This window comes from Struthio camelus, chromosome 3 (assembly GCF_040807025.1).
Source record: "Struthio camelus isolate bStrCam1 chromosome 3, bStrCam1.hap1, whole genome shotgun sequence".
Taxonomy (NCBI): domain Eukaryota; kingdom Metazoa; phylum Chordata; class Aves; order Struthioniformes; family Struthionidae; genus Struthio; species Struthio camelus.
The window spans coordinates 114437765-114464193 of NC_090944.1; the positions used below are offsets into that span (position 1 = coordinate 114437765).

General features: G+C 40.4%; 1 protein-coding gene across 9 annotated transcripts in view; it reads left to right on the forward strand.

Moving 5' to 3' along the window:
- Positions 1-26429, forward strand: part of RPS6KC1 (ribosomal protein S6 kinase C1) — an 87839-nt gene that overhangs the window by 18973 nt on the left and 42437 nt on the right. For 8 of the 9 annotated variants that reach the window (XR_011140423.1, XR_011140424.1, XM_068939813.1 and 5 more), the window contains 3 exons: positions 3131-3190; positions 4058-4420; positions 19647-19765. Coding sequence is in view for 7 of the 9 variants with exons in the window: in XM_068939813.1 (XP_068795914.1) it covers positions 3131-3190; positions 4058-4420; positions 19647-19765 (542 nt within the window). In the remaining 2 variants the exon portion in view is untranslated. The remainder of the gene's footprint in view (positions 1-3130; positions 3191-4057; positions 4421-19646; positions 19766-26429) is intronic. The other variant, XM_068939819.1, reaches the window with a different exon arrangement.

Here is a 26429-nt window from a genome sequence, read left to right on the forward strand (position 1 = left end):
TTAACTAGCACACTGTAGAGATGTACACGCTGGCATGGATACCAGATGTAGTGTAATTTTAGTGGCATTTCCCTTGCACTAAATAGTGGAGCTGAAGGGTAGAGTACATCAGCCCAAATAAACACTATGCTAGGGCTTCTCATCTGCCATTGGTAGCCGAGCTGGCCTGAGCGTCTCTGCATGTCATTGTCCAGCAAGTGCTGTGTAATATTTCTGAGAAATTCTTTCCCAGTCCTTACAAATTTTCCCTTGGAGCTGTTCTTATGCTTTTCTTCTTATAAAGCTTATTTGGGAGGTGTTTGACTACTACATTTCCTGTGGTCTGTTTCTGGCATAGAACTTGATTTGGTAAAGTTCTGCCCAAGGGTCAACAGTTGCTTGTTTTTGCTAATAATGGTGTCTCCCCCTGCCCCCCCCCCCCCGCGAAAGTTGCAAGTTGTGTCATTTGCCATTGAGATCTCTGAATGTCTGGCTCTTTGCACTTAGTTATATAATATTATCTACGTGTGCAGCCAGTTCTGCATTTTACTTTGCAGTAACTTCTGTGATGTTCGTGAATTAATATACCTATAATCTTTTGTCCTTCTGTGAAGGAACTGGTACAGAGGGTTAATTGCAGAGGGTAGTTATTGTAAATACAGCCTAAAGGAGCACTGTTTAGGTGAAATTTAAAGATTCCGTATTTTGATAACGCATCCATTTCACACTTCACCTTTATATAAGAATTGCTTCTGAAAATGCTTAACATAAGTGTTTCTATTCTTTAGTCACAAGAGCCTCATTTTTTTAGAAGGAGAAAACCATTTGCTTTATGTGCGATAACCTTTTGTCTCTTCAGCATTCTATAAAGTGGAAAAATTCTTTGATGCGCTTCCTCTGAACTGGCTAGAGTGCTTTTAGGGAATATTAACAACAACTGTGTGCACAGGGCTTCCAGATGCTGAATGTGACTTTTGTGGAGTTATTTTTTCTGAAATGTATGTGATTTCCACATGTTAAAAACCAAATTTGGGAGGAACTAGGGAGAAAGAGAGGGCTGTGTTAAGTCCTCTAGATGGCAGTGGCAGTACTCAGTTCTAAGTTCTCTCCCCACCTCCTGTGAAGAGGATCCTGCCTGCATGTAGTTTTTCCGAGTATGATTATCATAGTTAATCGTCACCTAGTTCACTGTGTTAGTTTTTGTGGGCATTCAAGAGCCTCTACATGGGCACTGTTCCTCTGGACTCTCTTGCTGAGAAGTATCAAGACCATTGCTTACCTGATGCTGCAGTCTGCTTATAAGGGTCTGTAGCATTTTCTCACTTTTACCTGTTCTTCCCAAAGATTAGCAAAAGTTCACTCTGCAGGTGTGCATATTAGTGGTAGATGATGATTGTTTGGCCTTGTGTAAGGCATTGTGCAAGGCATTGCACAACTACTGCTAGATCAGTGAACTGGCTGCAGGCTGCTTAAAAAAAAAAATCCGTTATACTGTAGGAAGAAATACCACCTTTTCCTCCTAGAAATACTATTTCTAGCTCTCAGGCTGGGTGGAAGTCCTATGACTGTGGTTTGTGTGGTGCTAGACCTGGGCTTTAAACCCTGTTCCTCAGCAAAGTTTATTAGCTCAGGCTCTGTGCTGTGCTAGCTGTGTTCACACAGCTTCTTGTCAAGCTGGCTGCAGGAACAGAGCACACGTGTTTGGACTATAGGGAAGGGAACTTAGGTCTGTCTGAAATCTATTGTAGACGTGTACCTAGTATGGGTGGCCAGCACACCCTTCCCACAAAACTCTGGCTTTTCCACTTCCGTGCTCTAGCTACATGCTCGATCAGTTCTGCTTCCACTTGCATGTTCCCTAATTAGCAATTTATCTTCCCTGAACAAAGTCATCTGACTCCTCGAAAAGCTAGTTCATAAATTCTGAGTCTTCAGCATCCAGCTTCAATGCTCATGTCCCTAAATTGGGCAGGTGGATAACCCAACATTAATACACTAATTGAGTCTACTGTTTTCCTCCTACTTTTCTGTTATGAGGTTGCCTTCCTTACAGGGCTCAGGGCTGCATGGATCGTTATCTTCTCAGTGATTCTTCTCATCATGGACCCTCTGCCTTATGTTCCTCCCCTGAAAAGATCAGAGGCGTTGTCTTCTGAGCATCTTCTCTTCTCCTCTCCTCTCAAGTAGGCTTGTGTCACTAAGTATCGCTGTCCCTTTCTGCTCATAGAAAGTCAGCAGCTGGTCATCTGTTCTCCTTCCTGTCTTTTTTTTCTTCTCGCTCACCTTAGGGGAGCTGTTAGAAACATCACTTCTCTAAAGCTATTACACTTGGTAAGATGTGTGCCCTCTTTCTCCTCTTCCATAAATTGTAAAACCAGTCTACTGCTAGAACTGCAAAATCAAAAAGGAAGTTTGACTTAGGTGCCTTAAGTCAACTCCTTGGTACTGCCACATAAAGTTTAAAGATAAGTCAGAACACTTTACCTGATAATATTGATAACCTCTTGACTCTGTTGGTAATAACAGAAGAAAACAGACACCAGGTTTTAGCTGAGCATTTCCTTTCTCAGGGTACAAACAGCTAAATGTCTTAACCTTGTTGCCTATTTGTTTATTGCTTCAGTAGGTACATGTGCCAAGGTGATGAAACACACTGCTACTTGATATCCAGGTGGCACTGCCAAATTCAGGGCTCATTCCACGTCTCATGCTGCATACTACTCTGGAATGACGTTTCTGACACTGGAAGCTGTTTGTTTGTTTGTTTTTTCTCCTTTGTGTGTGGACGTAGGTCCTAGCTTTCCAGGCTCTCCAGTTTTAAGTCTCCTTAGCTGTAAACCATCAGAATGGTGAGAGATAGCTTTTAAAATTCTGCTGCTGTTGAAGGCAGGTGAGTTGATAGGATGCTGAAGTTTGAAGTAGCCCTCCTAAGCAAGTATCTGTGTTTTGCATTTTAATCTTCTAAAGCAAGAAGAAGCAGCAAGTCTAATACCACTGTCACAATTGTAATGGTTTGATAGCCAATCTGATAGCAGTTTAACGTTACGTATTTTTACCTGTAGTAGGGCCATGTCCTTTAATTTTGAGGGTAAGTGAACAGCTATTCTGTTATGTAAAAGGATATCAGAAACATTTTTGTTGTACTTTTCAGTTCGGAAGGATTTAAGTGGGCTTGATGATGTGACACTTACCAGCCAATCAGAATGCGGAGGTGAGATCTAAGCATTGTTTCAATTACACTTGAAGCATTTAGATTATTGTGAAGTCATAATGATGCGTGAACACTTTTCATGGGTGCTAGTCCTTACTGAATGAAATGGTGTAGGTGTGAAATGTCTGTTCTGCCATTGATGCACAAATAGCCCTGCTAAGTTGCTGTGGCTTAAGGACTTACTGAAGACCAGGTTGCAGTAAGTGTATATGCTCTCAGTTTATGGAAGATGCAAAATAAAATGTCTTAGCTCATGTCTCTCACTGAAGTTTGAGCTAATTCATTTTATCGTATGTTAACAATGAAGTAAGACTATACACAGTAGCTGTGAGTTATGTGAACGTGATGCATAACCTGTAGTAACTGTTGTGTGAATTCTAGCTCCTATTTTAATTTTTGTGATGCCGTGTCTTACTGACTTGTAAGCTGACTGTAAAACAGTATGTTAGGATTTCTTGTGACAGTAATTTGACTCCTGTTGATTCTCTTTTCTGAGAGTACCCACACAGGGAGGGTTAGTTTCATAATTTCCTGGAGACCATTAGTGAGTGGACTTTGAAGGTTTGATTTGAGAGTTGTTTGTCCTTTCATTTCCAATATTAGAATGAAGGCCAGTTCTGGGGATTTTGTGGTTAACTTGGAAACCATGCATCTTCAGGTTCTCAAGAACTATGGGTTTCTAAGACAGACTCGCATACAGGGAAATTCAGTGCAAAGTCTCGAAGTTCCAAAAGAAAGTTAGAATCTTTGGACTTAAAAGTTCAAATTGGAGCTGGAACATCAGGTGGTGTGATAAAGAATTTTGGAGGCTACTATGGTGTGTAAGAAATCTAGAGTAATAGATACCCTTCTGACTTGCACTTTCAGGACTCTCCAGTGACAGTGACCTCATCTCTCTGACAGTTGACATAGACTCTCTTGCTGAATTAGATGATGGAATGGCATCCAACCAAAATTCTCCCACCAGAGCTGTTGGCCTTGGCCTTTCCTCTGAGTCCCCAGCACAAAGCACGGTGGCATCTGAGCTGGAGTGGAGCAAAACTGAAGGCGAGAGGGAGAGCCATAGTTTGTTTACTGGAAGCTTAAAACCCAAGCCTGGCAAACAAGATTACTTGGAGAAAGCAGGGGAGTTGATAAAACTGGCCTTAAAGAAGGAGGAGGAGGAAGACTATGAAGCTGCCTTCAGCTTTTATAGAAAGGGGGTTGATCTGCTTCTAGAAGGTGTTCAAGGTATGGATCTCCTCACTGTGTTTGCCGTGCCTTTGGTTATGACATTTCCTTAGTTAACATCTGCTTACTGTGTTGCACAGAAGTGATGTGACATACAGAACGATGTGTGCTTGGCTTTCATGTGCTTGATAGCTGCTATGCATATGTGTGTGAGAGAGAGAGACATCTTTCTCTCTTAGACTGAATGATAATTCAGGATCGCATCCTGTAAGTGCCAGGTATCTCCTTTCTTAAAATTGCAGCACAACCTTAGGCTTACAGGTAAGTAGCAGAGCACTTTTTTAAAATTATTATTCCCTCTTTACCTAGGCATTAATTAATATGTGGCACTTGCACTGTTGAAACATTATTTAATTTACATGGTTAAGTGAGGATTAATTGTTCCCATTTTACACATGGGGAGAGGCAGACTCGGGTTAACTTTCCAGTCACAACAGGGTTAGAACTATTTTTGGCTCCCAGCCTCTTGCTTCTTCCACTGAACTGTTCTCCATTTTCTAGCTAGAAGGTGTGTACAAACCTATATCTCCACAGTGCTGGAGGAGAACAGGATTAAAAAAAAAAAACCTCCCAAAACAAAAACCCCCACAAAAACAACCACCAAAACCAACAAAAAGTACTCTTTGGCATATCAATGTATGGAGTTGTATCCAGCAAGTCAACAGTAGCCTTTGCAGACACACAGACTTCTGTGGACTCTCCGTAGTCTTTGTCAGTCAGGGAACAATTTTTTCTTCCCCTTTCACCTTCTAGATTCCCAAGAACTAGAGTGATAGCTGCACTTATTTGTAGTTTGCCAAGAAAGCTTAGAAGTATAAAGCACAGGAAATGCTTTATTCTTTCGTGTAGTGAATTTGGTGTCCGTGTATTGTACTTTTGTCCTACGCAAATTGAACAAGTACGATTAGAATGCCGGCTTTGTTTGACAGTATATAGCACAGATACATTATGCTGCTCCAGAGCTGAACTTCAGTGCAAGGCACATACAAGCAGAAGCCTTTGCTGTGTCTCTGCATGGCAGTAGTCCAGAGACTCTGAATGGTTCTAGGTATGGAAGTTACCTGCTGAGCTGTTCTGACAGGGGCTGGCAAAAAATAATGGATAGATTTCTCATGCAAATTGAGGTTTGGGCCAAGCAAATGTGCATAGCCGTTGCTTAAAGCATGTTTTTACTTTCTGTAAAAGTAAATCCACCTCTTTCTTCTGAAGTCCCAGTGATATCAGTAGGGTTACTGACTGGTGCTTGTTGTGGCTTTTTAATAGCATCCTATCTTTCCTTGACCATGTTATCAATGTGCTTTTCATTCTTGATGTTGAACGTGTTGGCAGTCCTTCTGCTGGAGAGCCCAGCTGTTTGTTCTTTACTAATACACTTCTTTATAGGCCTGCATGCCATTTGGTTATGGTCTTCTGACATCTTGTTTTGTCATAACCACTTTTGTCTTCTAGCCATGATGCAAGGCTGCTGTGATGCAGTTTAAAACTGGTGGTTGGAGTTTCAGCCTCAAACTTCCTTTATTAAACCATTGCAAACTGCTAGGGCATGAGCATAAGACAAGCTGAGCTACTGGAATAACTGTGCATGGCGGTGTTTAAACATGTTGGCTTTGAATCTGTGATAAGTCCTTCTGCTAAAGTTTACCTTGCAGTTGTGAAAGGCTACACTTGCATGCATGTTAAGTTACTGGTTCAACAGATGCGTAGTAACCCTTTAAGCCAGGGTGAGTTGAGCCCTTCAGTTACAATTACTAATATTTTCTGCAGGGACTCTAGTTTCTTTGCTGTTGACTAGCTACTCATACAGCCGCCTCACATGACGACTAATCCTTTTTTTCCTCATCTGCTGGTATGTGTGCTCTTCAGACTAGAAAAATATCAATACTCTGCCCTGTTTGTTTCCCCGATGCTGCTCAGACAGTACAGTGGGAGTTGATAACAGATTTATGGTAGTGGTACCTGTAGAGATGGGAGTTCCTTGGTGGATGAAGAGATATATAGCCAGCACCTGCAAATTCTGTGCAGTCCCTGGCATTTCACCCTTACAACACGGGGGAGAGAATAGCTGGAGTGAACTGCTTTTCAACTGACATCTTATCCCTTGGGAACATAAACGTACACAGGCTAGTTGCTAGCAGTCACCTTTTCCTTCTCCTTTCTCTGTGTTACCCTGTGTGGCTGTGGAGGTGGAAAAGAAATGGGTGGTCATCCTCTACTGGGCACTTCCCCAAGTTTTGGATAGATCCAATCCATCTTGTGTCCTGTTCTTTTTTTAGAGCTTCTGTAAGCTGCCAGGGAGATTCTGATGTCCTCTTTATAACGACAGGGCTGATTCTAACACCTTCCTAAACTGTGAATGCCTTCTAATTATTCATGACTTTTATTCCTCATAGCTGCTTATGTGTCACTATCTTTAACTACTTTACGAAGATAATATGTTTAATATTGAAATGTGAGTATTCAGTGTAGATTGCAATAAAAACCCTTAACTTGATCACTTTAGCTAAACACACCTGATTGCATATTTCTTATGAATAAAGATATGCCTCTTTCAAAGATAGTACAATTGTTGCAACATGTCTCTGGTCTTACGTGTCAGTGACTACTTTCAGCCCATTTTGTCTATATTGGGCTATGCATGTACTCTGTGTGTGTGTGTATATATATACACACACACACACACACCATGTTTCACTTTCAGATATTAGTATTTTATCTTACAATGTGTAGCCTTTTATTTAAGATGGACTGAAAGTGGCTTTTGCGTGTAAAATGGTAATACATATTTTTGCCACTTGGTGGCACCAAGAAAATAGAAATTGACACCAAAAGACTTGAGTCAGAAAATGTAACCAGTGTACTAGGATAAAGGAAGAATCACTGTCAGTCCTCTATTTGAAACTTGTCTCGGAACTGCCTCTGGAATGTAAAGCCTCTGTAAGTTGGTTCTACTTCTCTGAGAGATAAGCTTTTTTGCCAGCCGCTCCTTTTTGCTTGGTACAAGAAGATCTATTTACTGCTTAAGACTGGCTTATCAAAACAATGTGTGAATAAATTTATTACTGCGACTTTATTGACTTGTGTTGTACAGTTTGAAGTAGCAGACCTCCATAAAGGCAGTCGGGGTATGTTGGAGTCTTACACTTTTCACTTTCATGACTTTCTTCTGAGTTGGTGGTGCTAATGCTGGAGGAGGCAGCGTGCTGCATATGCTCCTACCAGAGAAATGTCTGTATTGACTTGGTTTTCATCTCCGTGTATACGCTCTCAGAAGTATGGTGCTGTTAAATATACTGTGCAAACCACGTATGTATTTTCCTCTATTACTTCTTGTAGTGTTTTAGTGCTAAATCTTTTAATGCCTTCTTTATGGTTCTGCCAAAAAGCCCGTTTATGCACGTCACTTAGGCAGTGACGTAAAGGCCCTGTGTGTTCTGAGAGGCTGTTGTATAACTTGGGCTCTGAACATCTGCTGTATAAACATCTTGGGTCTAATTCTGCTCCGTGTGTACACTCCATGTTAAGTATGTTTGTCACTGGCAAGGAGGAGAACAAATTCTTGAAATGGGAGCAGAGCCCGTGGACTGCCGTTGAACTACCTGTTCCTCATGTCTCTTTCTCAGTTTCATTTGTAACAGAGCTCCCCTATATCCAGCGAGAGGGAACAGCTGCAATCATTTCCTTTTTTCTCTGAATAGATACAGATTCTGCTGCCCCTTTTGCATTTTCTGGGCATTGCTGTGTGCAAGCCTTTGGAGCTTTTGGAAAGCAAGTCTATAAGGTGTTGTAGGATAGTGAATTAGAAAATGGTTAGGCAATTCTCCAGAAGCTGAAACCTTCTGGAATTCAAATCCTCCAGCTTTTTGCAGATACGAGAAGATAAAGGTATTAATTGATAGAAACTTTAGCTCACAATTATAGCTATTTTTGTGTTTTGTTATCAGACCACTTGGAGGTCAATGTATTATTTCAGGCCCAGTGGTGGAAAATCAATAGCAAGCCACCAACTTCTAGTCTGAAAGCTAACTGTATTTTATGCAAAGTTAGTGCTTTCCCTGACTTTGATGTAGGACATAGTTTATGTTGGGGAAAAAATAGATCAGGAGGCTGAAGATATGGAAAGGGGCTTTTGTAATAAAGGAAGGAGTCCTACTTGTGTTAGTTCCTCCTCTTTCTCCACCTCCAACCATTTTCAAGTTATAACCCTTACGGATCTTGGTGATGTGAGCTTTGTGACGAGCAGATAGCTAACACTGCTTATTGCTGGTTTTCAGGAACTTTCAGCATGTGATGAGGCAGGAGCATTTCGGAATATGGTCAGAAACGTTTCAGCAATATGGTCAGTCTAACTTGTGTAGAAAAGTACAGGATCTGATCCAGAAGGTTTAGAAAGCAAACATCCATTAATCTATTACCTACGAAGTGCCATGTTACACATTAACACTGGGAGGGAGATGATCCGTTCACTTCGTCGTAGATTTGAGCGTTTGTTTTTATATGTGTAGCAGCTGCAGTTGGGTGCAATGAATATTGATCCTTTAAGGTGTTGGTTTAGCTAGGCAACATGTACTTTGTTGCATGAAGGATGTGCTGCTTCTCAAGTCGCAAGCTATGTTTTCCAGGTATTTTTGTTTTGCATTAGGTATCTACAGCTTCTAGATAAGCTGTTGATGTCTTTGAAAGCAGCCTGCAAATGTCAATTTCACGCTGCTTTATGCTATTTTAGTGTTTATCCAGTAAATGGAGCTGGAACAAAAATTACAGAAATTACTGAAACCTTGATATAATGACTTTGACTTTTAACCCAGAAATGTATATACAGTGAAATACTGGGAATACTTTGGACAACTAGATGATATTTCTGGACGTGCCAAAAGCAAACCAACTTGTATCTAATTACTGGGATTCTGATGGGCTATGACTTGACCTTGTGATGGAGCCAGGGATGCAAAAAGGAGCATGCTTGACAGAATGCCAAAAAGGCAGCGCTCAATGAAGAGGGGAAGAAGAGCCATGGTTTTTTCTTGAGCGTGTTTCTGACTTCCAGAGTGAAAAGCACCTTTGCTTATTTGTTGAATGGTGCTTATGAAGCTTATTTCTGTTTCAACACAATAGCTATTTTATATTCCTTTCATTTTTTTAAATTAGATCTTCTGAATAATGTTTATCTTTGACAGTAACAACCCCTTACGTAGTTAAGCAGTGTCTTCTGTCAGTCTGTCTGGACTTCCCAACAGTTATGTCCGATTAAAGCAATATTTCTGAGGAAATGGTAGACCTGATTTCTGAGAGGGGTCAGCGTACGCTGGTTGGATATCACCAAATTAAATGAGGAACTTTGTGATAATGCTGTGTGTTCAGGATCGCACTGGTGAGATTAAGAACGCTGTTTCCATGGGCCAAGGAGGCACGGAGGTGATGATACGTCAAGACACACTGGAGTGTGAGCTGATGTCTGCAGGAGAACCCTGGGAGTTGTGCTGGGCCTCCCAGGGAGGGGTTAATGTTTTTTGCTGACAGGGTGACTGACAGAATTGTCATTTCCCCCACCCAATCTCAGACCTTTATGCTCCTATGATGCATCATCACTGTCACCTTATCTATTGTTATAACTTTGCTCTTCCAGGGAGCTTGGAACCACTCTAGACAAAGACTCCCTGCCCTGGTTCCTTCTAAAGAAGCTGAAACTGTCTCTGTTTCCTGCTTTTGGACTGTGAGGATGCTGTAGGACCATTTGGACTGGGCTTTCCAAACAACGATACAGAGTGCTACTGCTCTTCTAGTGCCTTGCATGACCATGACATCATAGATTCTGTTTCAGTAGGTTAGATGTTTGTAGGAGGGCTTGTCTATTGATAAGCAACTGGATTAAGAAAAGGTATTGAAAATATTGTGGTTTGCTTATAGAAGTCATGTAGTCGCACTGTGCCCCCAGTGGTGCTGAAACTCATGTTAATATAGGCTGTGGACTGCCTGTAACAGATGTGCGTTGGCTTCCAAGCAGACTTGTGCCACAGGATCCATCACATGGAATAGATGTTGGATGGATTACCTTGCATAAAGTCACTCCATATGCAAAACTACTGGGTTTAGATACCTCATCCTGGGGAAACAGCAAAATATGGCGTCTGTTAGTAAAGGTGAAATCCGTTAATGTATAAATACAGCCAGATTCAGGTATGTAAAGAAATATTCAAGGCAAAGTTTTGTTTAAATGTCAAGACCTCTCTGTGCGGAGAGGCTGATAAAGGACTGAGTCTTGGTATCTAATGCCCAGCTTTGAGCCTTACAATACGTGTACAGGTGACTTGTAGCAATGACTGTAAGCCAATGTGTCGGGCATGATGCAGAGATGACTCTGAATGTGACTGAATGTGCATGAATAAATATGTGACAAGATGGGGCCTTAAAAATCTGTTCATTCTCCCATATCATGGGGAAACAGCTAGCTGCGTTGGCTTGGTTCATCTGACCTTTCCAAGATGTTAGAGCAGCTTCTTGCCGGGTTGCTGCTAAGGACGTTGCTTGTGCAAGGTGCTCTGCGGCCTCTTTGACAGACTTCTCTTCCTGCCCACGCAGCCTTTTATCTCAGCTGTTGTTAGCCAGCACTCAGCTACAGCTAAGTGCATTAATCTCTTTGTGACTGTTGCTATGTAGGGCTTCTACCTCCCATCAGAAGACCTAGTAGGGTTGCTACACTTATTTCTACATGTGGCGTAGACAGAATAGACTGATCTAGCTTACAGTGCAGCTTCTGTCCATAGGTGAGAAAATTAAGTCTTTGGCTATAGAATTGAATGACTCTGGTGGGGTAGGTGATTTGAGGTGGATTAGCTGAAATAGAAAAGTTGCATAAATATGTTTAAGGCATGATGGCTACATGCTAACTGATGCCTTTTTTCTTTTTTCCACATTCGACTTCCCTCTTTTCCCATCCTGTATCTTAAAATAGCCTGTCTAGTTTCAGAGCCGTGTGGAAGGACTAGTACAGGTTTGATCCCTACAGGGCCTGCTGCTGGCTCTTCAGTTTTAGAGATTTAGGCTGTCAGTGACCCCATTCCTCTCCTTAGTAGTGGAAAGATACCATTTCCCACAGTACTTCATAAAGGTACATATACAAGTACATATGAATTGTATTAATATATTGATATGTGTACTACCAGACTATCAGGACTGATGAATCTCATAATTGTTGGTTTCTTTCATTTTTGTTATTTTAAATTTACTTTACTTGATTCTCAGACAAAATAACTTCTAACTTGAGGGGTAGGTGTCTGCTCTGAAACAAGCGGTGTTTGTGGTGGTTGGTTCTCAGACAGGCTAGTCCTTTTAGTTAAGGAGGAAGAGAAGTTTGACAGTCTTTTCCTCTCCTCTGTGCTGGGAGCCTGTGTAACTTATTTTCTTGCTCTGACTGTCAGAGCACTCTCCTCCTGTTTCTGTGGCGCTTGTGTTGGAGGACATGGTGCTGCTGTCACCATTTTGTTTTCTTATCCATGCTAGGATGCTGCTGCTTCTCCTTCTGTCTTGCATCAATCAAAATCACAGATTTTTTTTTTTCCTTTGTTCTTAGAAGCTTTTACAGGAAGTTGTCTAGGGATATTTCTCCCACTGTGAAATCCTACTTTGGTGAAACGTCTTATAATTGAAGACTACAACTTTTAGCAAATGGATGGGAAAGGAAGCTTTTTCTCCCTGAGATGCAGGATGTGTGCTGTGTGATCATCGCTTTTATGTTTTTCCAGATAGTTGTACGTGCACTTGAAAAACTACCACCTTGGGTAGTTTTATATCCCCAACACATGCAAGTTTCTCTATACACAGATGTTGGTTGATTAATGTTTCTTGAAAATTGTTTTTTATGATCTGGATCCTTACTGAATCCTGCTTATTGTTACTCAGGCATGTTTCAGCCAGATCATTCTTCTGTGTAATCTTAACTTTTGCAACATTTTTCTTCCCAGAGAGATATTTGGATAGACACTTACGCTACCTAAGGTAAAGCTTAAGTTTGCTATAGGATACAGAGCTGTTAACTTCACAGGAACTGCAGATCTGCATGTACCTAGAGCAGCCTGCAGTGAAGAAGGCATGTATATAAAAATGTAGACATAATGGTTATAAACATACTGGGAAGTTAGAAGGAGGATTCTTAGGTGTCCACTCACTCTCTCACACTTGTTCTTCAGCACGTGAGGTTTCACTTTTAAGTTGCTTTTCTTGGTTGCTAGAATGTAGTACTGTCCTGAGTCTTCAAAAACCAAGAAAGAATAGTTCTGATGAATGTGATACATCTTAATCATTTCTGCTTCTTCCAAAATGTTTAAAAAAGGAGGAAGAAAAGACACTTCAAAGTATTTTTCCACAATGAGCTAAATCTTAATATTTACAGTCTCTTTTTAACAGTATAATTTGGCCACCACCTCAATGTAAATCATTATAATATATAGCATACTAGAGATGACCAGCTCTCAGGCTCATTTCACAGCTCCAAACTGCCACCTGCTACTGAAAGCTACAGCCTCTCTTTTCTGGGATACTGGATACTGAAGTGTCCATCCACCCCAGCACCTGCCAGGTTTCACTTATGTAATTGGTGGAAAATAAAAGCTTACCTGCTCTTCTGCAAAAGTTTGTGGGGGTTCGTTCCTAAATCAGCAGCTCTTCCCTTTCCTGAAATAAATGTTGGGGATATAAAACTGTCCAAAGTGGTCACAAATTTGTGCTGGATTATAAGTCGCATTGTCACTTACAGTGTGCCCGAGCTTTTGTTTGGCTAATATGGACAAAGGAGTCTGCTTCACATGATGTAAGAAGTGTTTGCCCTAAGAAGAACAGAGGTCCTCTTGAACCAATTAGGCAAAAATAACAGCTGGGCTACCCACTAATAAGGAAGGTGCTGCTAAACCTCTTTTCATTGTGAGAAGAAATAAATCTTTTAAGGCTTACTCCCTTGCATTTTTATAGAGAGCAATTCTTTGAAAAATTCAGCAATCCAGCTGGGTGATATGTGCAGGAAGACTGTGAAGAAGATAAAGAAACTTTTAAAAATAAAAAATGGTATTATAGCTATTAGATTTGGCAATTATAAATGTTTCATTGAAGATTTCAGTATTTAGAGAAAGTTTTACTGTTTAAATTGTTAAGTACACGGAGGTTTGGGGTTAGCACAACAGGCAGTCTCCAAGAGGCTCCTTGTAGCCTGTTCTGCCAGAGGACATTCCTTCCTGAAGCGCATCTCTTCTGGTATGTTCTTAAACAAAGGCAGCCCGCATACATTTTCAGCAAGTCTGAGAGAAAAGCAGGAAGATTGGGAAGGGGTGGGAGGATTGCAGAGGATTGGGAGAGGTAGTGCTGACTTCTTAGTCTTGCCTCTTCTGTGGAAATACCTACTTCCCGACGAAGCAGCTGGTTAGATGTGGAGTACACTGAGGTTCTCGTGTCAGGTTGGCCCTTCCTGAGAGAGCCTGTAGTGCACCGTGGGGGTGCTCTGGAGGTGGTCAGACACGAAGGAAGGAAGGAATAGCTACTATAATACCCTAGGTGGGTAGTATATACTGTGATGTAATGAGCATCTGATACTGTATACGTTAATGGCAAATGATGGCTAGAGTTTGTGTGTGGTTTTTTTGTTTTGTTTATTGCCCTCTGGTAACTCCACACGACTTCATTCCACCCTGGATCAGCAGAGGGGTGTTAACTTGTCACTGAACTCTTAATAGTGCAGGCTTAAGAGCACTTCCTCCACGCATCTGAGGCATGTTTTGTCATTACTGTAGATTATTTGGAAACGAGTATAGATTTCTCTGTGGTCCTTGTCTCACTGAATTTTTTTTTTTTGGTTGTTTTTAGCGCATGTGGTCACCTTTCAAAAGCTTTTTGCTATTAACACCTCCACATAAGTCATTTTCCTATATGATACAATTACAGAGGATCTGGTACCTGAAAGAAACAGCTAACTGAGCTGTTAACTAAATCAATGTTGAAGTATTAGGTAACTTTTGAAAGATAAGTACTTTTCTGAGGAGCCATAATACGTAAGTAGAAAACTCTTTGTAGTATTGATACTTTCCCAGGTGGTATTTCTATATACGTATTGTGTTGGAACGCTTCTTCTCTATACTGCTTATTTGAATCGATGGTCCACTGGGAAAGCAAGTAGGCAAGTTAAAGACAAACTCATGACACAATTATTCTGATATTTGTGGCTTTCTTCTCTCAAACCCTCAAGATCATTTGAATGTGGTAAGGAAGGTCTGTTTTTTGCAAATACATAGTAGCTAAGCTGTCCTTAAAAATAAAGAACAAATTGTGAATTGTTGGCTGCTGTCCTAATGTTCTGGCTACTGTTACTTTGGTCAGCGGGTGGCCCGGTCAGCCTTTACAAAGCCAATTTTCATTTTAAGATATTTTTATTTCTTTGAAATAGGCAAAGCCTTTGGAAAATGAGGGAGCAGCCTGCTTGTGTAGATGAAGGCTTATATGTGCAACAAAGTAGCTGTAGAGTTTTTATATTCTGTTTGCAGTAATAGTAAACAGAGCATCTAAAATAACCACTTGCACATTGCAACAAACACATCATCATTTGCTTAAAAAGAGTTATAATTACAGTTGACGAAGCATGGACACCATAAAAAATGCATTAGTTTGGCTTGACACATTAATTACCTGTTTTTGCAGATGTTTTTATATATTGTTGTGTGAACAGTTTACAAAATAATTACAGGAAAGTCATATGGAAAATAAACTAAGTGGGTGGTTTCTCGCCTTAATATTTTCATTCATGTGAATCTGTGTGAGGCACAGCTGCTCTGCAGCAAATGCAGAGAGAGAGAGAGAGAGAGAGAGAGAGACCGGGAATCTTGAGGGGTTTTTATTCTAAGGTCTCCATCATCAGTGTTACTACTCTCTTATATCTTGCTTTAGCAGTGCAGTTTTTAAACATGTAAAATGACATTACTGATTTAATCCCAGTGATCAGGAGGGGGAAAGCTTTGATCCTGACCAGATGAAACATAAATCTTCTAGTATCTAGGAAAATAAATGAAAAATCAATATTATTTTAAGCAGGATGAGCTTTTATGAGCAGTTGTAAAGATTCATCAAAGGCTTTGACAGAGTTTAAACATTTCCTATTTGCTGTTGTTTAAAGAAAAATACCTTTCAAGTTATAAATTGTAATTAAAGAGAGATACCTCTTTAGGTTACTGTAGGCTAACCACAAAATGGAAATAAGAACTCAATATGCTCCCACAGTGTTTAAATCAAATGGCTTTTATTGGAAATAAATCTGTTCATTCTTTTAAAAGTACCTGTCTTGGGTAACTTTACAAACGTTATCCCTCAACATACAAATGCAATATTGCATTTTTGATATGCATTTTGTCTGCCTTACAGCTTTAATATCTGTTAAATGTTCCATGTCTTAAAATCAAATAAATCATTAAGGCACACTTTCAAGTGAGGAGTTTTATGACCTGAAATTTAGCATAAATACTAAAGATTATTGTTAATTTAATAGACTGTATATAATTACTCATCACCTCGTGTTTAAGGATTTTTATGTAACTTTTTTTTAGTTTAAATTTTTTTTTTGAATTCATATCCTGTATTTCTTTATAAATTTCTGTGAGATATTATTGGCTGCTTAAATAAGTCATACTGGAATGCATCTTCTTGCATTTTCTTGGCTAACCTAATATAAATACATATAATAAAAAACCAAAATCCTACTTCCATAAATCCAGTTCTCTGTTCTCACACAACCATGCGCCTTATGTTACAGTATTTAGGCCCTGAACTGATAATGAACTTGTTCATGAATGATGCAAAAACTTGTTGAGTAAATACTATTTTTGTGAATCCACATCCTCTTTTGTGGCTGAAGATTTTAATGAGTGAACAGTTTGTCAATGCTTTTTAACAGATTACTCAGGAAGGAAAAGTAGAAGGAAAACTGAAATTAATGTCTTGTGAAACTAGGGAGAACAAAGACAGCTCTAAAGGGACATCCTATCTTGTTTGTGTTAATTACTCTAAAATTACTGAAGCAATGAAAAAAAGGCAGTAAACATCCACATTAAATCACATAACTAACAGTTAAGCAGTAAGCTTGACTTTTATGATAGCCTTAGACACTAACCTAGCAGTTTTTTACTAGTTTGCTTGAAGAAAATGATGGCTGAAGAGATTAATGTTGCTGTGCAGATGATTTGTTTTCCCTGAGCGACTACCACTGTATGTGTCTGAGAGAATGTGGGCTATCACTGGTGGATAGGCACAAGAAAGTTTTATGTTGCAGTAAGAGCAAATGTAAAGATGAAAGCAACTGTTAGTCATATTTTAAGGAATTGCAACACGTTTTAATAAAAGCTATGTATCTAGTCTCCTTACATAAAGCCAAACTCAAGTTCAAACAATTGAATTTCATTTTTTTTCCTGGATGGGAATAATACTGGCAGTCTGATCTAGGGCAGTTTCACCAGAATCCTATGAACTGGAGGCTGATAAAAGAGATGCTGGGGTTGGCAGAAAGGTCTCTTCTCTCTTAGTAATTTCTTTCACTCTAAGACATTGGACCATATCCATAATATTTAAGCTGAAAATGCACTAGATTTCTGACTGTACTTTGTTTGGGAAGAAGCTGGACAGTCCAAAGTACTTACAGAGAAGAGCTTTATATCTCTAGCCAAGGAGGCAAAAAACACTTCCCCCCTCTCCTGCAAGATGTATTACAAGATTTGCAATAGGTCATTTTCAGCAGAGCTTGGAGCAGATCTTCAGTCTCTTCTACTCATTTTCGATGGAGTCTCTGTGCGGCACTCCTGTGCGTTTAGGTAATTTGTAGTTATTATTGGGGAGGAGACTTATTTTAGCAGGGTCAAAATGACTAGGCCTAGACGCCAAAAATGTGATATGGAAAAGAGCCTCTGCCTTGATCACCCTGTTTTGTAGGTGCTCACTCTCTGAGTCTAAGGGTTGCTTAAAGCAAGGGCAATGATACATTTGTTCGTGTGCAGAGGAAGAGGAAGCAGCCTTGCTGAGAGTCCGCAATAGAGGAACTTTCGCTGTTGTTCCCTGAGTTTTCTAGAGAGACCTAGCACTTTTGCTACGGCACAGACTGATGAAAAGCTATGTCAGAAGAAGCAGTGTTGTGGGGCCCACCTTCCTCATTCAGGCATATATTTTCCCATCTTAAAAGTGTTTTGGGAAAACTGAACAGTCGGACAACCTTCTCCTTTAACAGCACAGTCATTGTTAAGCTAGCCAAATGAGGTGAACTGAGGGTTCAGGGGTTGCCCCTTATGCCTTTTTTGTGTCTTTCCAAATTCCTCAGAGGTGCATGCATGTGCACACGCGCACATGCATGTGCCTGACCTCCAACACAGCAACACAGACAGAAGGATAGTGCCTTTACAGACAACTACATAAACATGGACAGTGTGAACAGCCCACACCCTCTTCCTAAGCATTGCTGCTTAGAGAAAGACCCCTTGCTCTGGCGTCTCTGGTAGTCGACTCCCAGATTCCTGCTCTTTCCAGTACCCAGCTCTCAGTCATTTTGTCCTGCTTGCCTGATAGCTTAGCTTGAAGTTGAGTAGTGTATAATATGCACAGAGAGTAGAGTGCACTCTCGTACAGAAAATAGCAGGGAATAGAGCTTAGTAGGAAGATAAGACAGATTGTGGTGGTCGGATCAGCCAGATATGTGTACTGACCAGCAGCCTGCTTGCACAAAATGGGGCTGTTTAGTTCTCATCGCTCCTTTTCCCATGCTTATTCCACCCTGAGCCACCTTGACCCCCTCTCTTTCCCCACCTTTGGTCTTTCCACTGAACACCTCAAGAAGTTTTGCATGTTCCCACAATACTGAAAGCATCCCACAGTAAGTTTTACACAGTCCCTCAGTCCTCTTCAGACCTCCCACAAGAAGTTTGCTCTTTCCTGTTAGACTCATTCTGATAACCCACAATAATTCTGTTTTTATCTTATCAGTTCCAGAGTTTCTGGATGAACTTCTTCAAGGTTACACGTGGTGGTTCCTATAATGACCCATCGATCAGTGTCGTACCACTTTTAGTCTTTGTTACTGTCTCTGTTATCTGCTGCGTGTTAGGGTTTGTGTATCTGTGTTTTAAATTAATTACTTCTCCTATTCCTTGCCTTGCCTTTTGTGTTGAATAGCTGTTAGCTATCTGTACAGTCACAGAGATGTAACTACTTGTTTGAGCGTAGGTGTGTAAGAGGTGCGGGGTTGCGCCTGTTGGTTCAGAAACCTGTCACAGCCCAGGCTGTATTTCTGCAAGTCTCTGATGGCATTTTAAGATGGGAAGGGGCAGTCAGTGCCATACAAAATCTCTGCCATTGCTCTGACTTCTAGGATAGCTGTCTGTCATTAGTGTTCAGCGCAGCATTTTAAATTCTCTACAGTAACAATTGCGTCTCACAATCTTTTTATCTTTGCCTGGCCATTGACTGATAGGGTTTTTTTCATCATGGAGAAAGAAGGGCTATTTTAACCATACAGTGCTCACAATGTGAATACCTGAATATGAATTCTAAGATTTAGAGTAAACATAGAATTTGCACTGTACTACAGCATTTTCATCTCTTGCAAATGTTTGGATAGATTAGGCATAGCATAGAGGATGTTCAGCCATCTGGGAAGTGAAGTTGTTGGTGTGAGCACTTCTTTTCCTGTGTCACCCTGGGCCAGGCAAGAAAGGAGCAGCCAGCATCAAAAAGCTGTGAGGAAGAGTTCTTGGTCTCTCTGATGTTGCCTTCTGGCTATTACTAGTATTTCTGACTCTCCTTTATTGGTAGGGAAGTTCATGTTAGAAACATGGGAAAAACCAAGTTTCTTCACTGTTTCCTTGTAAGTTCCTTCCTGTATCTTCCATGATTCATTTTTATTTTTGCATACAAAGTCTGCATCAGTAATTTGTTTGAGTTCTTACTTTTATTATCACAGGAACGTATACCAGGTTGTGAAAAATGAGGTAAGAATTTGTATTTACCTTAGTCTATAACAAGATTTAAATTTTATTTTTCATATATCTTATGTATTTCAAAGTCCTATGATTCTATAAGATGCATATTTGCAGGTTTGGTTATGAATAAACACGAATAATCGAAAGTATATCAAAGCGGTAAAATCAAAGCAGTCACGTACTTTGATTATTTACTACCTCTCTCTCTATAGAAAAAGAAAACTTTTTCTTCTTCTATTGAGGTGAATCAAGTCCAACTCGCCGAGAAGCAGTGAAAAGGAAGACTGCAGAATACCTTATGCGTGCTGAAAAAATTTCCAATCTCTACCATAAACCCTCTGAAGATGCATCCATTTCTATGGTAGGCTTTAATTTTTTTTCTTCTGAACTAGAATTTGGTGTAATTAAATTGCCCTGTCTTTTAGCAGAGTGTATTCAAGCTTGATGTTTAAAAAATAGCTAGAATTTTCTCTTGCAGGTAGTGTGAATGGTATTTTGATATTACACTTCTATTAAGTGTTTCATTTCACAGCATTTCATAGCATTGCAAAGAGTGCTTGATTTAATCCGGACCTGGGTTTTTAGCTTGCTTTTCTTCTACTCTGCAGCTGATGATGCAAGTGTTTTTAGCAATGCTAAAGAATGTAAAGGTAAAACAAAAAATTCCCGCTAGAACATGACATTTCTTTTGACTTCCCCGTGAGAATGTTCTTGGTCCTGCAGGGAGCGGAAGGGCTTTTGGTTTCTTTAGCCTAGTAGGTAACGGTGTGTCAGAACTGGGTGAAGCTCAGTCGGGGCTTGAAGGCAGGGATATGTGAATTTCTCACTAAATAAATGCTTAATTGAGCAAAGGGTCTTCCTAATCCCTTCAGATTTCTATCTTCGTGCTTGAGTGATCAGCAACTTCTTGATTTTTGAGTAGTTTCAGAAGCAATCCCCACCTTCTTAAGCAGCAACATCCTTATCTTTGCTTGTACAAAAGACAAACAAAGCTTATTCCAAAGCACCCTCAATAAATTTCTACTTTGCCCTTCCTCAACCAGTTCCTTTGGGACTTAATCTGTTCTCTGGATTTTTACTGCAGTCTTGCTAAACGGTATGTGAGTGTCAATGACTGCTCTCTTGTAGTAAATATAAAAGTTCCCAACTTCCTGTCTGTCTACATTTGTACTAACTAAGGACAAAAAGGGCAGAAGATTATTGCTCCTTATTTCGTTCAGATCTAAATTCGTACAGGTTTCGTCTGGTGATCTTTAAGGAGATTGCTGCTAAAACGTGAAGCCTTATAAAATCCAACTATCTAATAAGTAATTTTAAAAAGTAAAATCGCTGATTTTGAAGGGTAGCTTTTTCTGTGATGAGAGCCCACAAGCACATTTTTGAGGATGTTCCGAATGAGATATATTTTGTGAGATTTGGAGTCTTGCTGTTGCTATGAATTGCACTTTGAACTGTATGGAACTTTGGACTGATATGAACTCCTAGTAGGTAGCCTTTCTTTGGGTCAAACACCCCTGAAAATGAGGAAGAATCTATATTGAATGCAAACTTTAGTATGTTTGGAAACCACAGAACAAGAAAAAAAAGAACAACCTGTTTTTGCTTTTGTATAAGTTTAAAAACTAATTGTGGTTGTGAAGAAGGGAGAAATACTATATTTCTGTACGTGAACTTGAGAGGTAAAGTATTTCTTCTGTTAGGCTGTACTGAATATAGCAAACGCCTTCTTTGCAGATTGAAAGGAAAGCAGATTAATCGGGACAGGACGCTCGCCCCTCCCACTTCCCAAGAAAAAAAAAAGTGGTGAGAATAGAAGACCGTTCTTCTGTATAGAAACCCAAAATTGACAAGTTAGGGTAAATCTTGCCTTGCACAAGCAAAATCTTGCCTTTGGCCTAATCGCCTTTTTACAAAAAAAGTGAGGTTTCTACCATGTGGCTTTATTTTTATTAAGTCTGTACATGTATTTTAATTCCTTTTTTATTTGCTGCTCTTTATGACATAGAAACCTGACTTTAAATGTAGAGTTTTGGAATTTGCTGGCATCAGGGACGGATGGGTTCCCTAATGGGTCATAAAGGCTGTGGCGATGACCAGTTGTCTCTGAGTTGAGACCTGAAAATGAGTAGGAAGAGGGGCTTTTCTGTCAAAGTTATTATAAGGATAGCGGTAGGAATCACCAAAAATTGACATGCCCTATGCTTTGGCATTCAGGAAAGGGAAGAGTCGTAAGGGAAGTGAGGAGTGTGATTCTGTCTGCATAGTGGTTGCTGAGCAGACCTAGGTTGTTGCACCTGAGTTACTGCTTATCCTCTTTATTCCCCAAGTTGGTTAACTTGGGGTTTGTGTGAGTTATTCCAGCCTGTGCAGACAAAGCTAAGTGCACTGAAATAACCTGTATCTACCCAGTGTGATTCTTGAAGGATGTTCACTAGTGGAATCATACAGATATTTTGTGTGATCCTCAGTTAAGTCCGTAGGGTACGAGATTAGTGTGTATGCATCTCTGCACCTTCACTTTGCACTAGCTTGGGGTTTTCTAGCTGCCGCTTACAAGCCTTTGGTCATGTTGGGGCAAGGCTGGTCTGTTACCACTAGCACCTAGGTCATGCTGACTAATATCATCTTTTGTTGAAATGCTGGTGCTTGGCCAGGTTATGTATGTGCGTGTGTGTTTAACTAACTGTACAATGCCTTCTTTGTGCACTTGGATCTGTGAAGAGGTTTCCCATTACTTTCCTCATGCTGGAGGGACACTACACTCTTTGAAAAGAACCACTGCATTAGTACACATAGGAAGCTTTGACTAGAAGTATGGCCAAGTGTTGATACACCTGATAATCCAGCACAGTTAGAGCCATACTACTGAACGTGGTTTGCAAGAAAGTGAAGGACAAATATTGTGCCCTGACATGGTTTGTTGCAGGGAACTTGATGGGCAGTGAGGGTGCTCAGACTGACTGGACCTTGGAGGACAAGGTCAGACCAGTAAGCAAGAATGGACTCTCAAGGCAGAGTGTTCTTGTTCCTATCATGGCCTTATAAGGAACCACCACAGTGACCAGCATCAAACTGAACTCGCTTTGCCGTCGTAGATACAATATTTTACTTCTTTCTGGTCAGCGAGGTTGGAGAAAATCCACCGGGGTAGGAGTAAGCTCAGAAGTGCAGATTCAACTACTGTCCTGCCTCCCTCAGCTTCTCAGGGGTCCCAAAAGCTCTGAGTGCCAGCCATATGCTGAGCCAGGTGAAGCTGTCTCAAAAAACTGTGCTTCCTAAACATACACCGAGCCACCCATTTGCCACTTGAACACCATGTGAGAGTAAAGCAAAGGGGGTTGTCTCAGGGGCTATGGCAGAGGGAAGTGAGCTAGCCACGGCCAGAAACGCCAGGCCCTGTCTGCTTGGAAGACCAGATAACTGCTTATGGTTTCCCTAGAGGCATAGGCCTGGCCTTTCAAAACTGAGAAGCAGAAGTTATCTTTGATGCCATGGAAACCAAACAAAGAACAAATAATAGTTTGTTACTTTTCTTGCCTTCAGCAAAAAGCTAACAGTGTAGCCCTCAAGAATAGCATCCTTAGCAACCGCCTTTCTGTGGGCAAGTCTGAGCGGCGAAGAGAAACGCAAGAGGATGTGTTTGGAAAACTCATGGCACTGTTAGAAAAAAAAAAAAAAAAAAAGGTTGCGGGCAGAGGACTTAAGGAAGGAGGGAGGGTTTCTTAAGGCTGAGAAGCAGCACAGGGAACTGACGCAACTGTGCCTGACCATGAACTGGGAACTCACTTGACAGGGTCTTGTAAACATCAAGAAAAGCTTTGCCGTGACCCATAGGAGTGGGAGATGTGGAGGCAGCTTCTGGAGACTGTAAACAGGCATGCAGTCCTTTTGGAAGAATAAGCTGCAGCAAACGCACTCTTCCTCTTCCTCCTCTGGTATGGCACAGCAGCCTCAAGGGCCTTCTCTACAGCAAACCCTTGAAAACTGTGAATAACAGCAGCGACAGGCCATTTTGCAGTTACTCGAGCTCTGTTTTTTCCTGTGACCCTTTATGAATAGCAGCTCTCAGGAGCCACCTCCAAGCTTGAGTGGGATCTTGCTGCAACAGCCTTGAATGACATGGGACTGACCGTCAGAAAGCTGCAGTCTTACATAGCTGTCAGCTACAAGGCCCAGCATAAATACGCATACGGGCTATGGATGCTTTTTAACTTTTTTGTTATTTTTATAATGCACATCATTTTCACTCTTTGGCGCTATTTCTGACTGCACTTATGCCTAATTTATTATATTCAGAATTGCTTCATTTTGCACTGTTATAAAAGCCATTGTATTTTAAAATGAAAATTATTTTCTATTTTTAAAGCAGGTTAGTAGTGTTTGCAGTTTTCATAAGATATCATACTTCCTAAAATTCTCATTAAATGTGCGTGAAAATTACATAAAGCTTAAAGAAAATGCACTACTATATTTCTATGAGATGTGAATTCAACGTAAAAGAGAAATTCAGTCTCGAGGCTTCCCAGATCACTTTCTGCATTCCTACCTAATACTGATTCCAGATGCATATGACCCCAGCTGTGTTGCAGCTTCAGGTTAGGGACAGTGGTGCTCTTGCGTTAGATGAGGTTAATGTGAGAGGCTCTTCTTCTTGCTTGGTTGTTTGGTGGTGTAATTCTTTCTCCCTCTGCTCTTATAACTGCTCGCACCAATGCTAAAGCTGAGGCAAGAGTTATTGCCATATTTCATTATATAGCTTGCAAAACTAGAGCCTTCAGAAGGCAAGTGGTGACCCCAAGCTGCTGCGTCTTTGCAGTGAGCAGTATCACAATCAGCATCATCCTTTTCCATTTGAAATTATCCCAGACTGGACAGGAAAGGAACTGTAGGAATTGGTGACACTGATCCCAAGTCAGATAATTTCTAGCTGTGCATCTCAGAGTGTAGTCTGGGACTAGTTTCACAATACACAGGGCCCAACAGTGGGACAGAAGATCCCTGGGGTACCTGAGCAGTATGATGAGCATGTGGACAGGTTGCTGCAGGCCTTCTGCTGGCAGAGGCAGTCTGCCACTTACTGTAGAACATTAACGTCTTAGTTCGAAAAGCAAATTAAGCCTCTGACTTCTGGTTACCCTCCTTCCTATTTGCTTTTTTGTTCCTCTGGTTTTGACAAGAGAGAGCTGTTTTGTAGTTATTTTTCTTATCACTGGCTAGATGCTGAGCTTGGAATTTTGTTCTGTTCAGAGAAGCAGAGGGCTTCATATAGTGCTTAATTGCTATAGTTCTGGAAACTGGGTGTTTAGGCTTTGCTTCCGGCTTGCTTCACAACAGCATGTGATGCCTCTCCATCACTGGGCTCAAGTACTAGAGTTTGCAACAATGACACCAAAGTACTGTAAAGAGTAAAAAATAACATGAAACTGTTAAAAATGGAGATGCTATGGGAATTGTGGAGATGTGGATGTGATTGTTAATTGCTTTAAGGTAAGAAGTGACTATATGGAATGCATATATGAAAAAACAGTCTGTATACACAGTATGACTGACTGTGCCATTACTGGTACTATTTTAGAGAAGGACTCAAAAATACGTACTATTTTATTTCAGGCTCTTCAGACATGATAGGTGCAGAAGTCTGATTCTATAGCATTATTAGATAACTGTTAACTTCTATAGAGATTTTTGAAGTTAACTCATGATTGACATGTTATGAATAAGAGAAAATTTTAACAGCATAATTGTCAAGGAGTGCTTATGAAAAGTAATAGCATGCAAATGGAAGTGGAACTCTTTTATAGTGGCCTAGAGGATTTGGAACAATTCTCTTTCATTAAATGTATTCCTTCAAATACTTTTGAAATCTTGTCATGAGTAAACTGTACACAACTCTTTATTTCAAAGCAAATATTTTGCTATTGCAGATAAATTGCACACAGTTAAAACAAAATACAACCCAACAAAAGAATCCCACTGACCCTCCAACAGCTCCTAGAATGTGGAACCTAAGTTAGATTTGGAGCAATAGCTTCGTATATAGGTTTTTTTCCTTCATATGAATATCTTTTAACTGCTGTCAGTATTCTTGCTCTGCATCATTAAGTGACAAGACCCAGGTGATAAGGCATGATAATGGTAAGACCCATACAGATAAATGAAAGTAAATAATAAACTATTTTAAAAGATAAAAGAAAACCACACTTTTCTCCATGCTTCTTGAACATGTTTTTGAAGTTTTCTACTGAACTTTGCTAGCAATGCTAAAACAAAAATTGATTTTGAGAAAGAATTTGGAGGAAGAGAAGATGGTGGACTGGCAGCATGGAGTGAGACCAGGAGTGGGGAGCGTTTCACGAAGGTGCTCTGTAAAGATGTTGGAGGGGAGGGAGGAGCAAATGGAATACCTACTTCAGGATTTTCAGTTTTTTTCTGAGAATTTCTGATCATAAGGGAAAATTTCTTGTTTCTTCCTGATGCTTAAGCATTTCATCCCAAGCATAATTGCTTGCCCGCAATTTTTCTTTGTGTGATATTTTTTAAGTATTGTCTCAGGACGCTGATAAATCAGATAACCAGCTTTTTGCTTTTCAGAAGCGTAAGAGTTGAGGAGTTTCGCCTTCATCTTCTTTACCTCTGTGAAATAGAAGTGGGTGTGGGGAGGCTGGGTTATGTTTAAAAAAAGAGTTTGGCATTCAGCAGCTTTGCAAATGAAGTTATCATATTTGTGAGGAAGAGATTCAGGTCTGTGGTTCCAGTAGAAGCTGCATGCTGAAATTTTGAAGGAGGATCTGAAGAATTCTCTCAGTTTGCAGCTGAAAACTTAGGAAAATGTTTGGTAAAGTGCCAGAGTTATATATGACGCTTAAGAGGTAGATCTTTGTCCTAGAAGACTTCCAGTTGAAACGTTGTTCTCTCCTCTGACATGCAAGCTTTGAGTTTATCCTGAGAAATTACAAAACGTAGCATGGACAAAAATTCATGTGCATTAACTACTTGAATAGTCAACACCTGTAAATTCTCTTGCT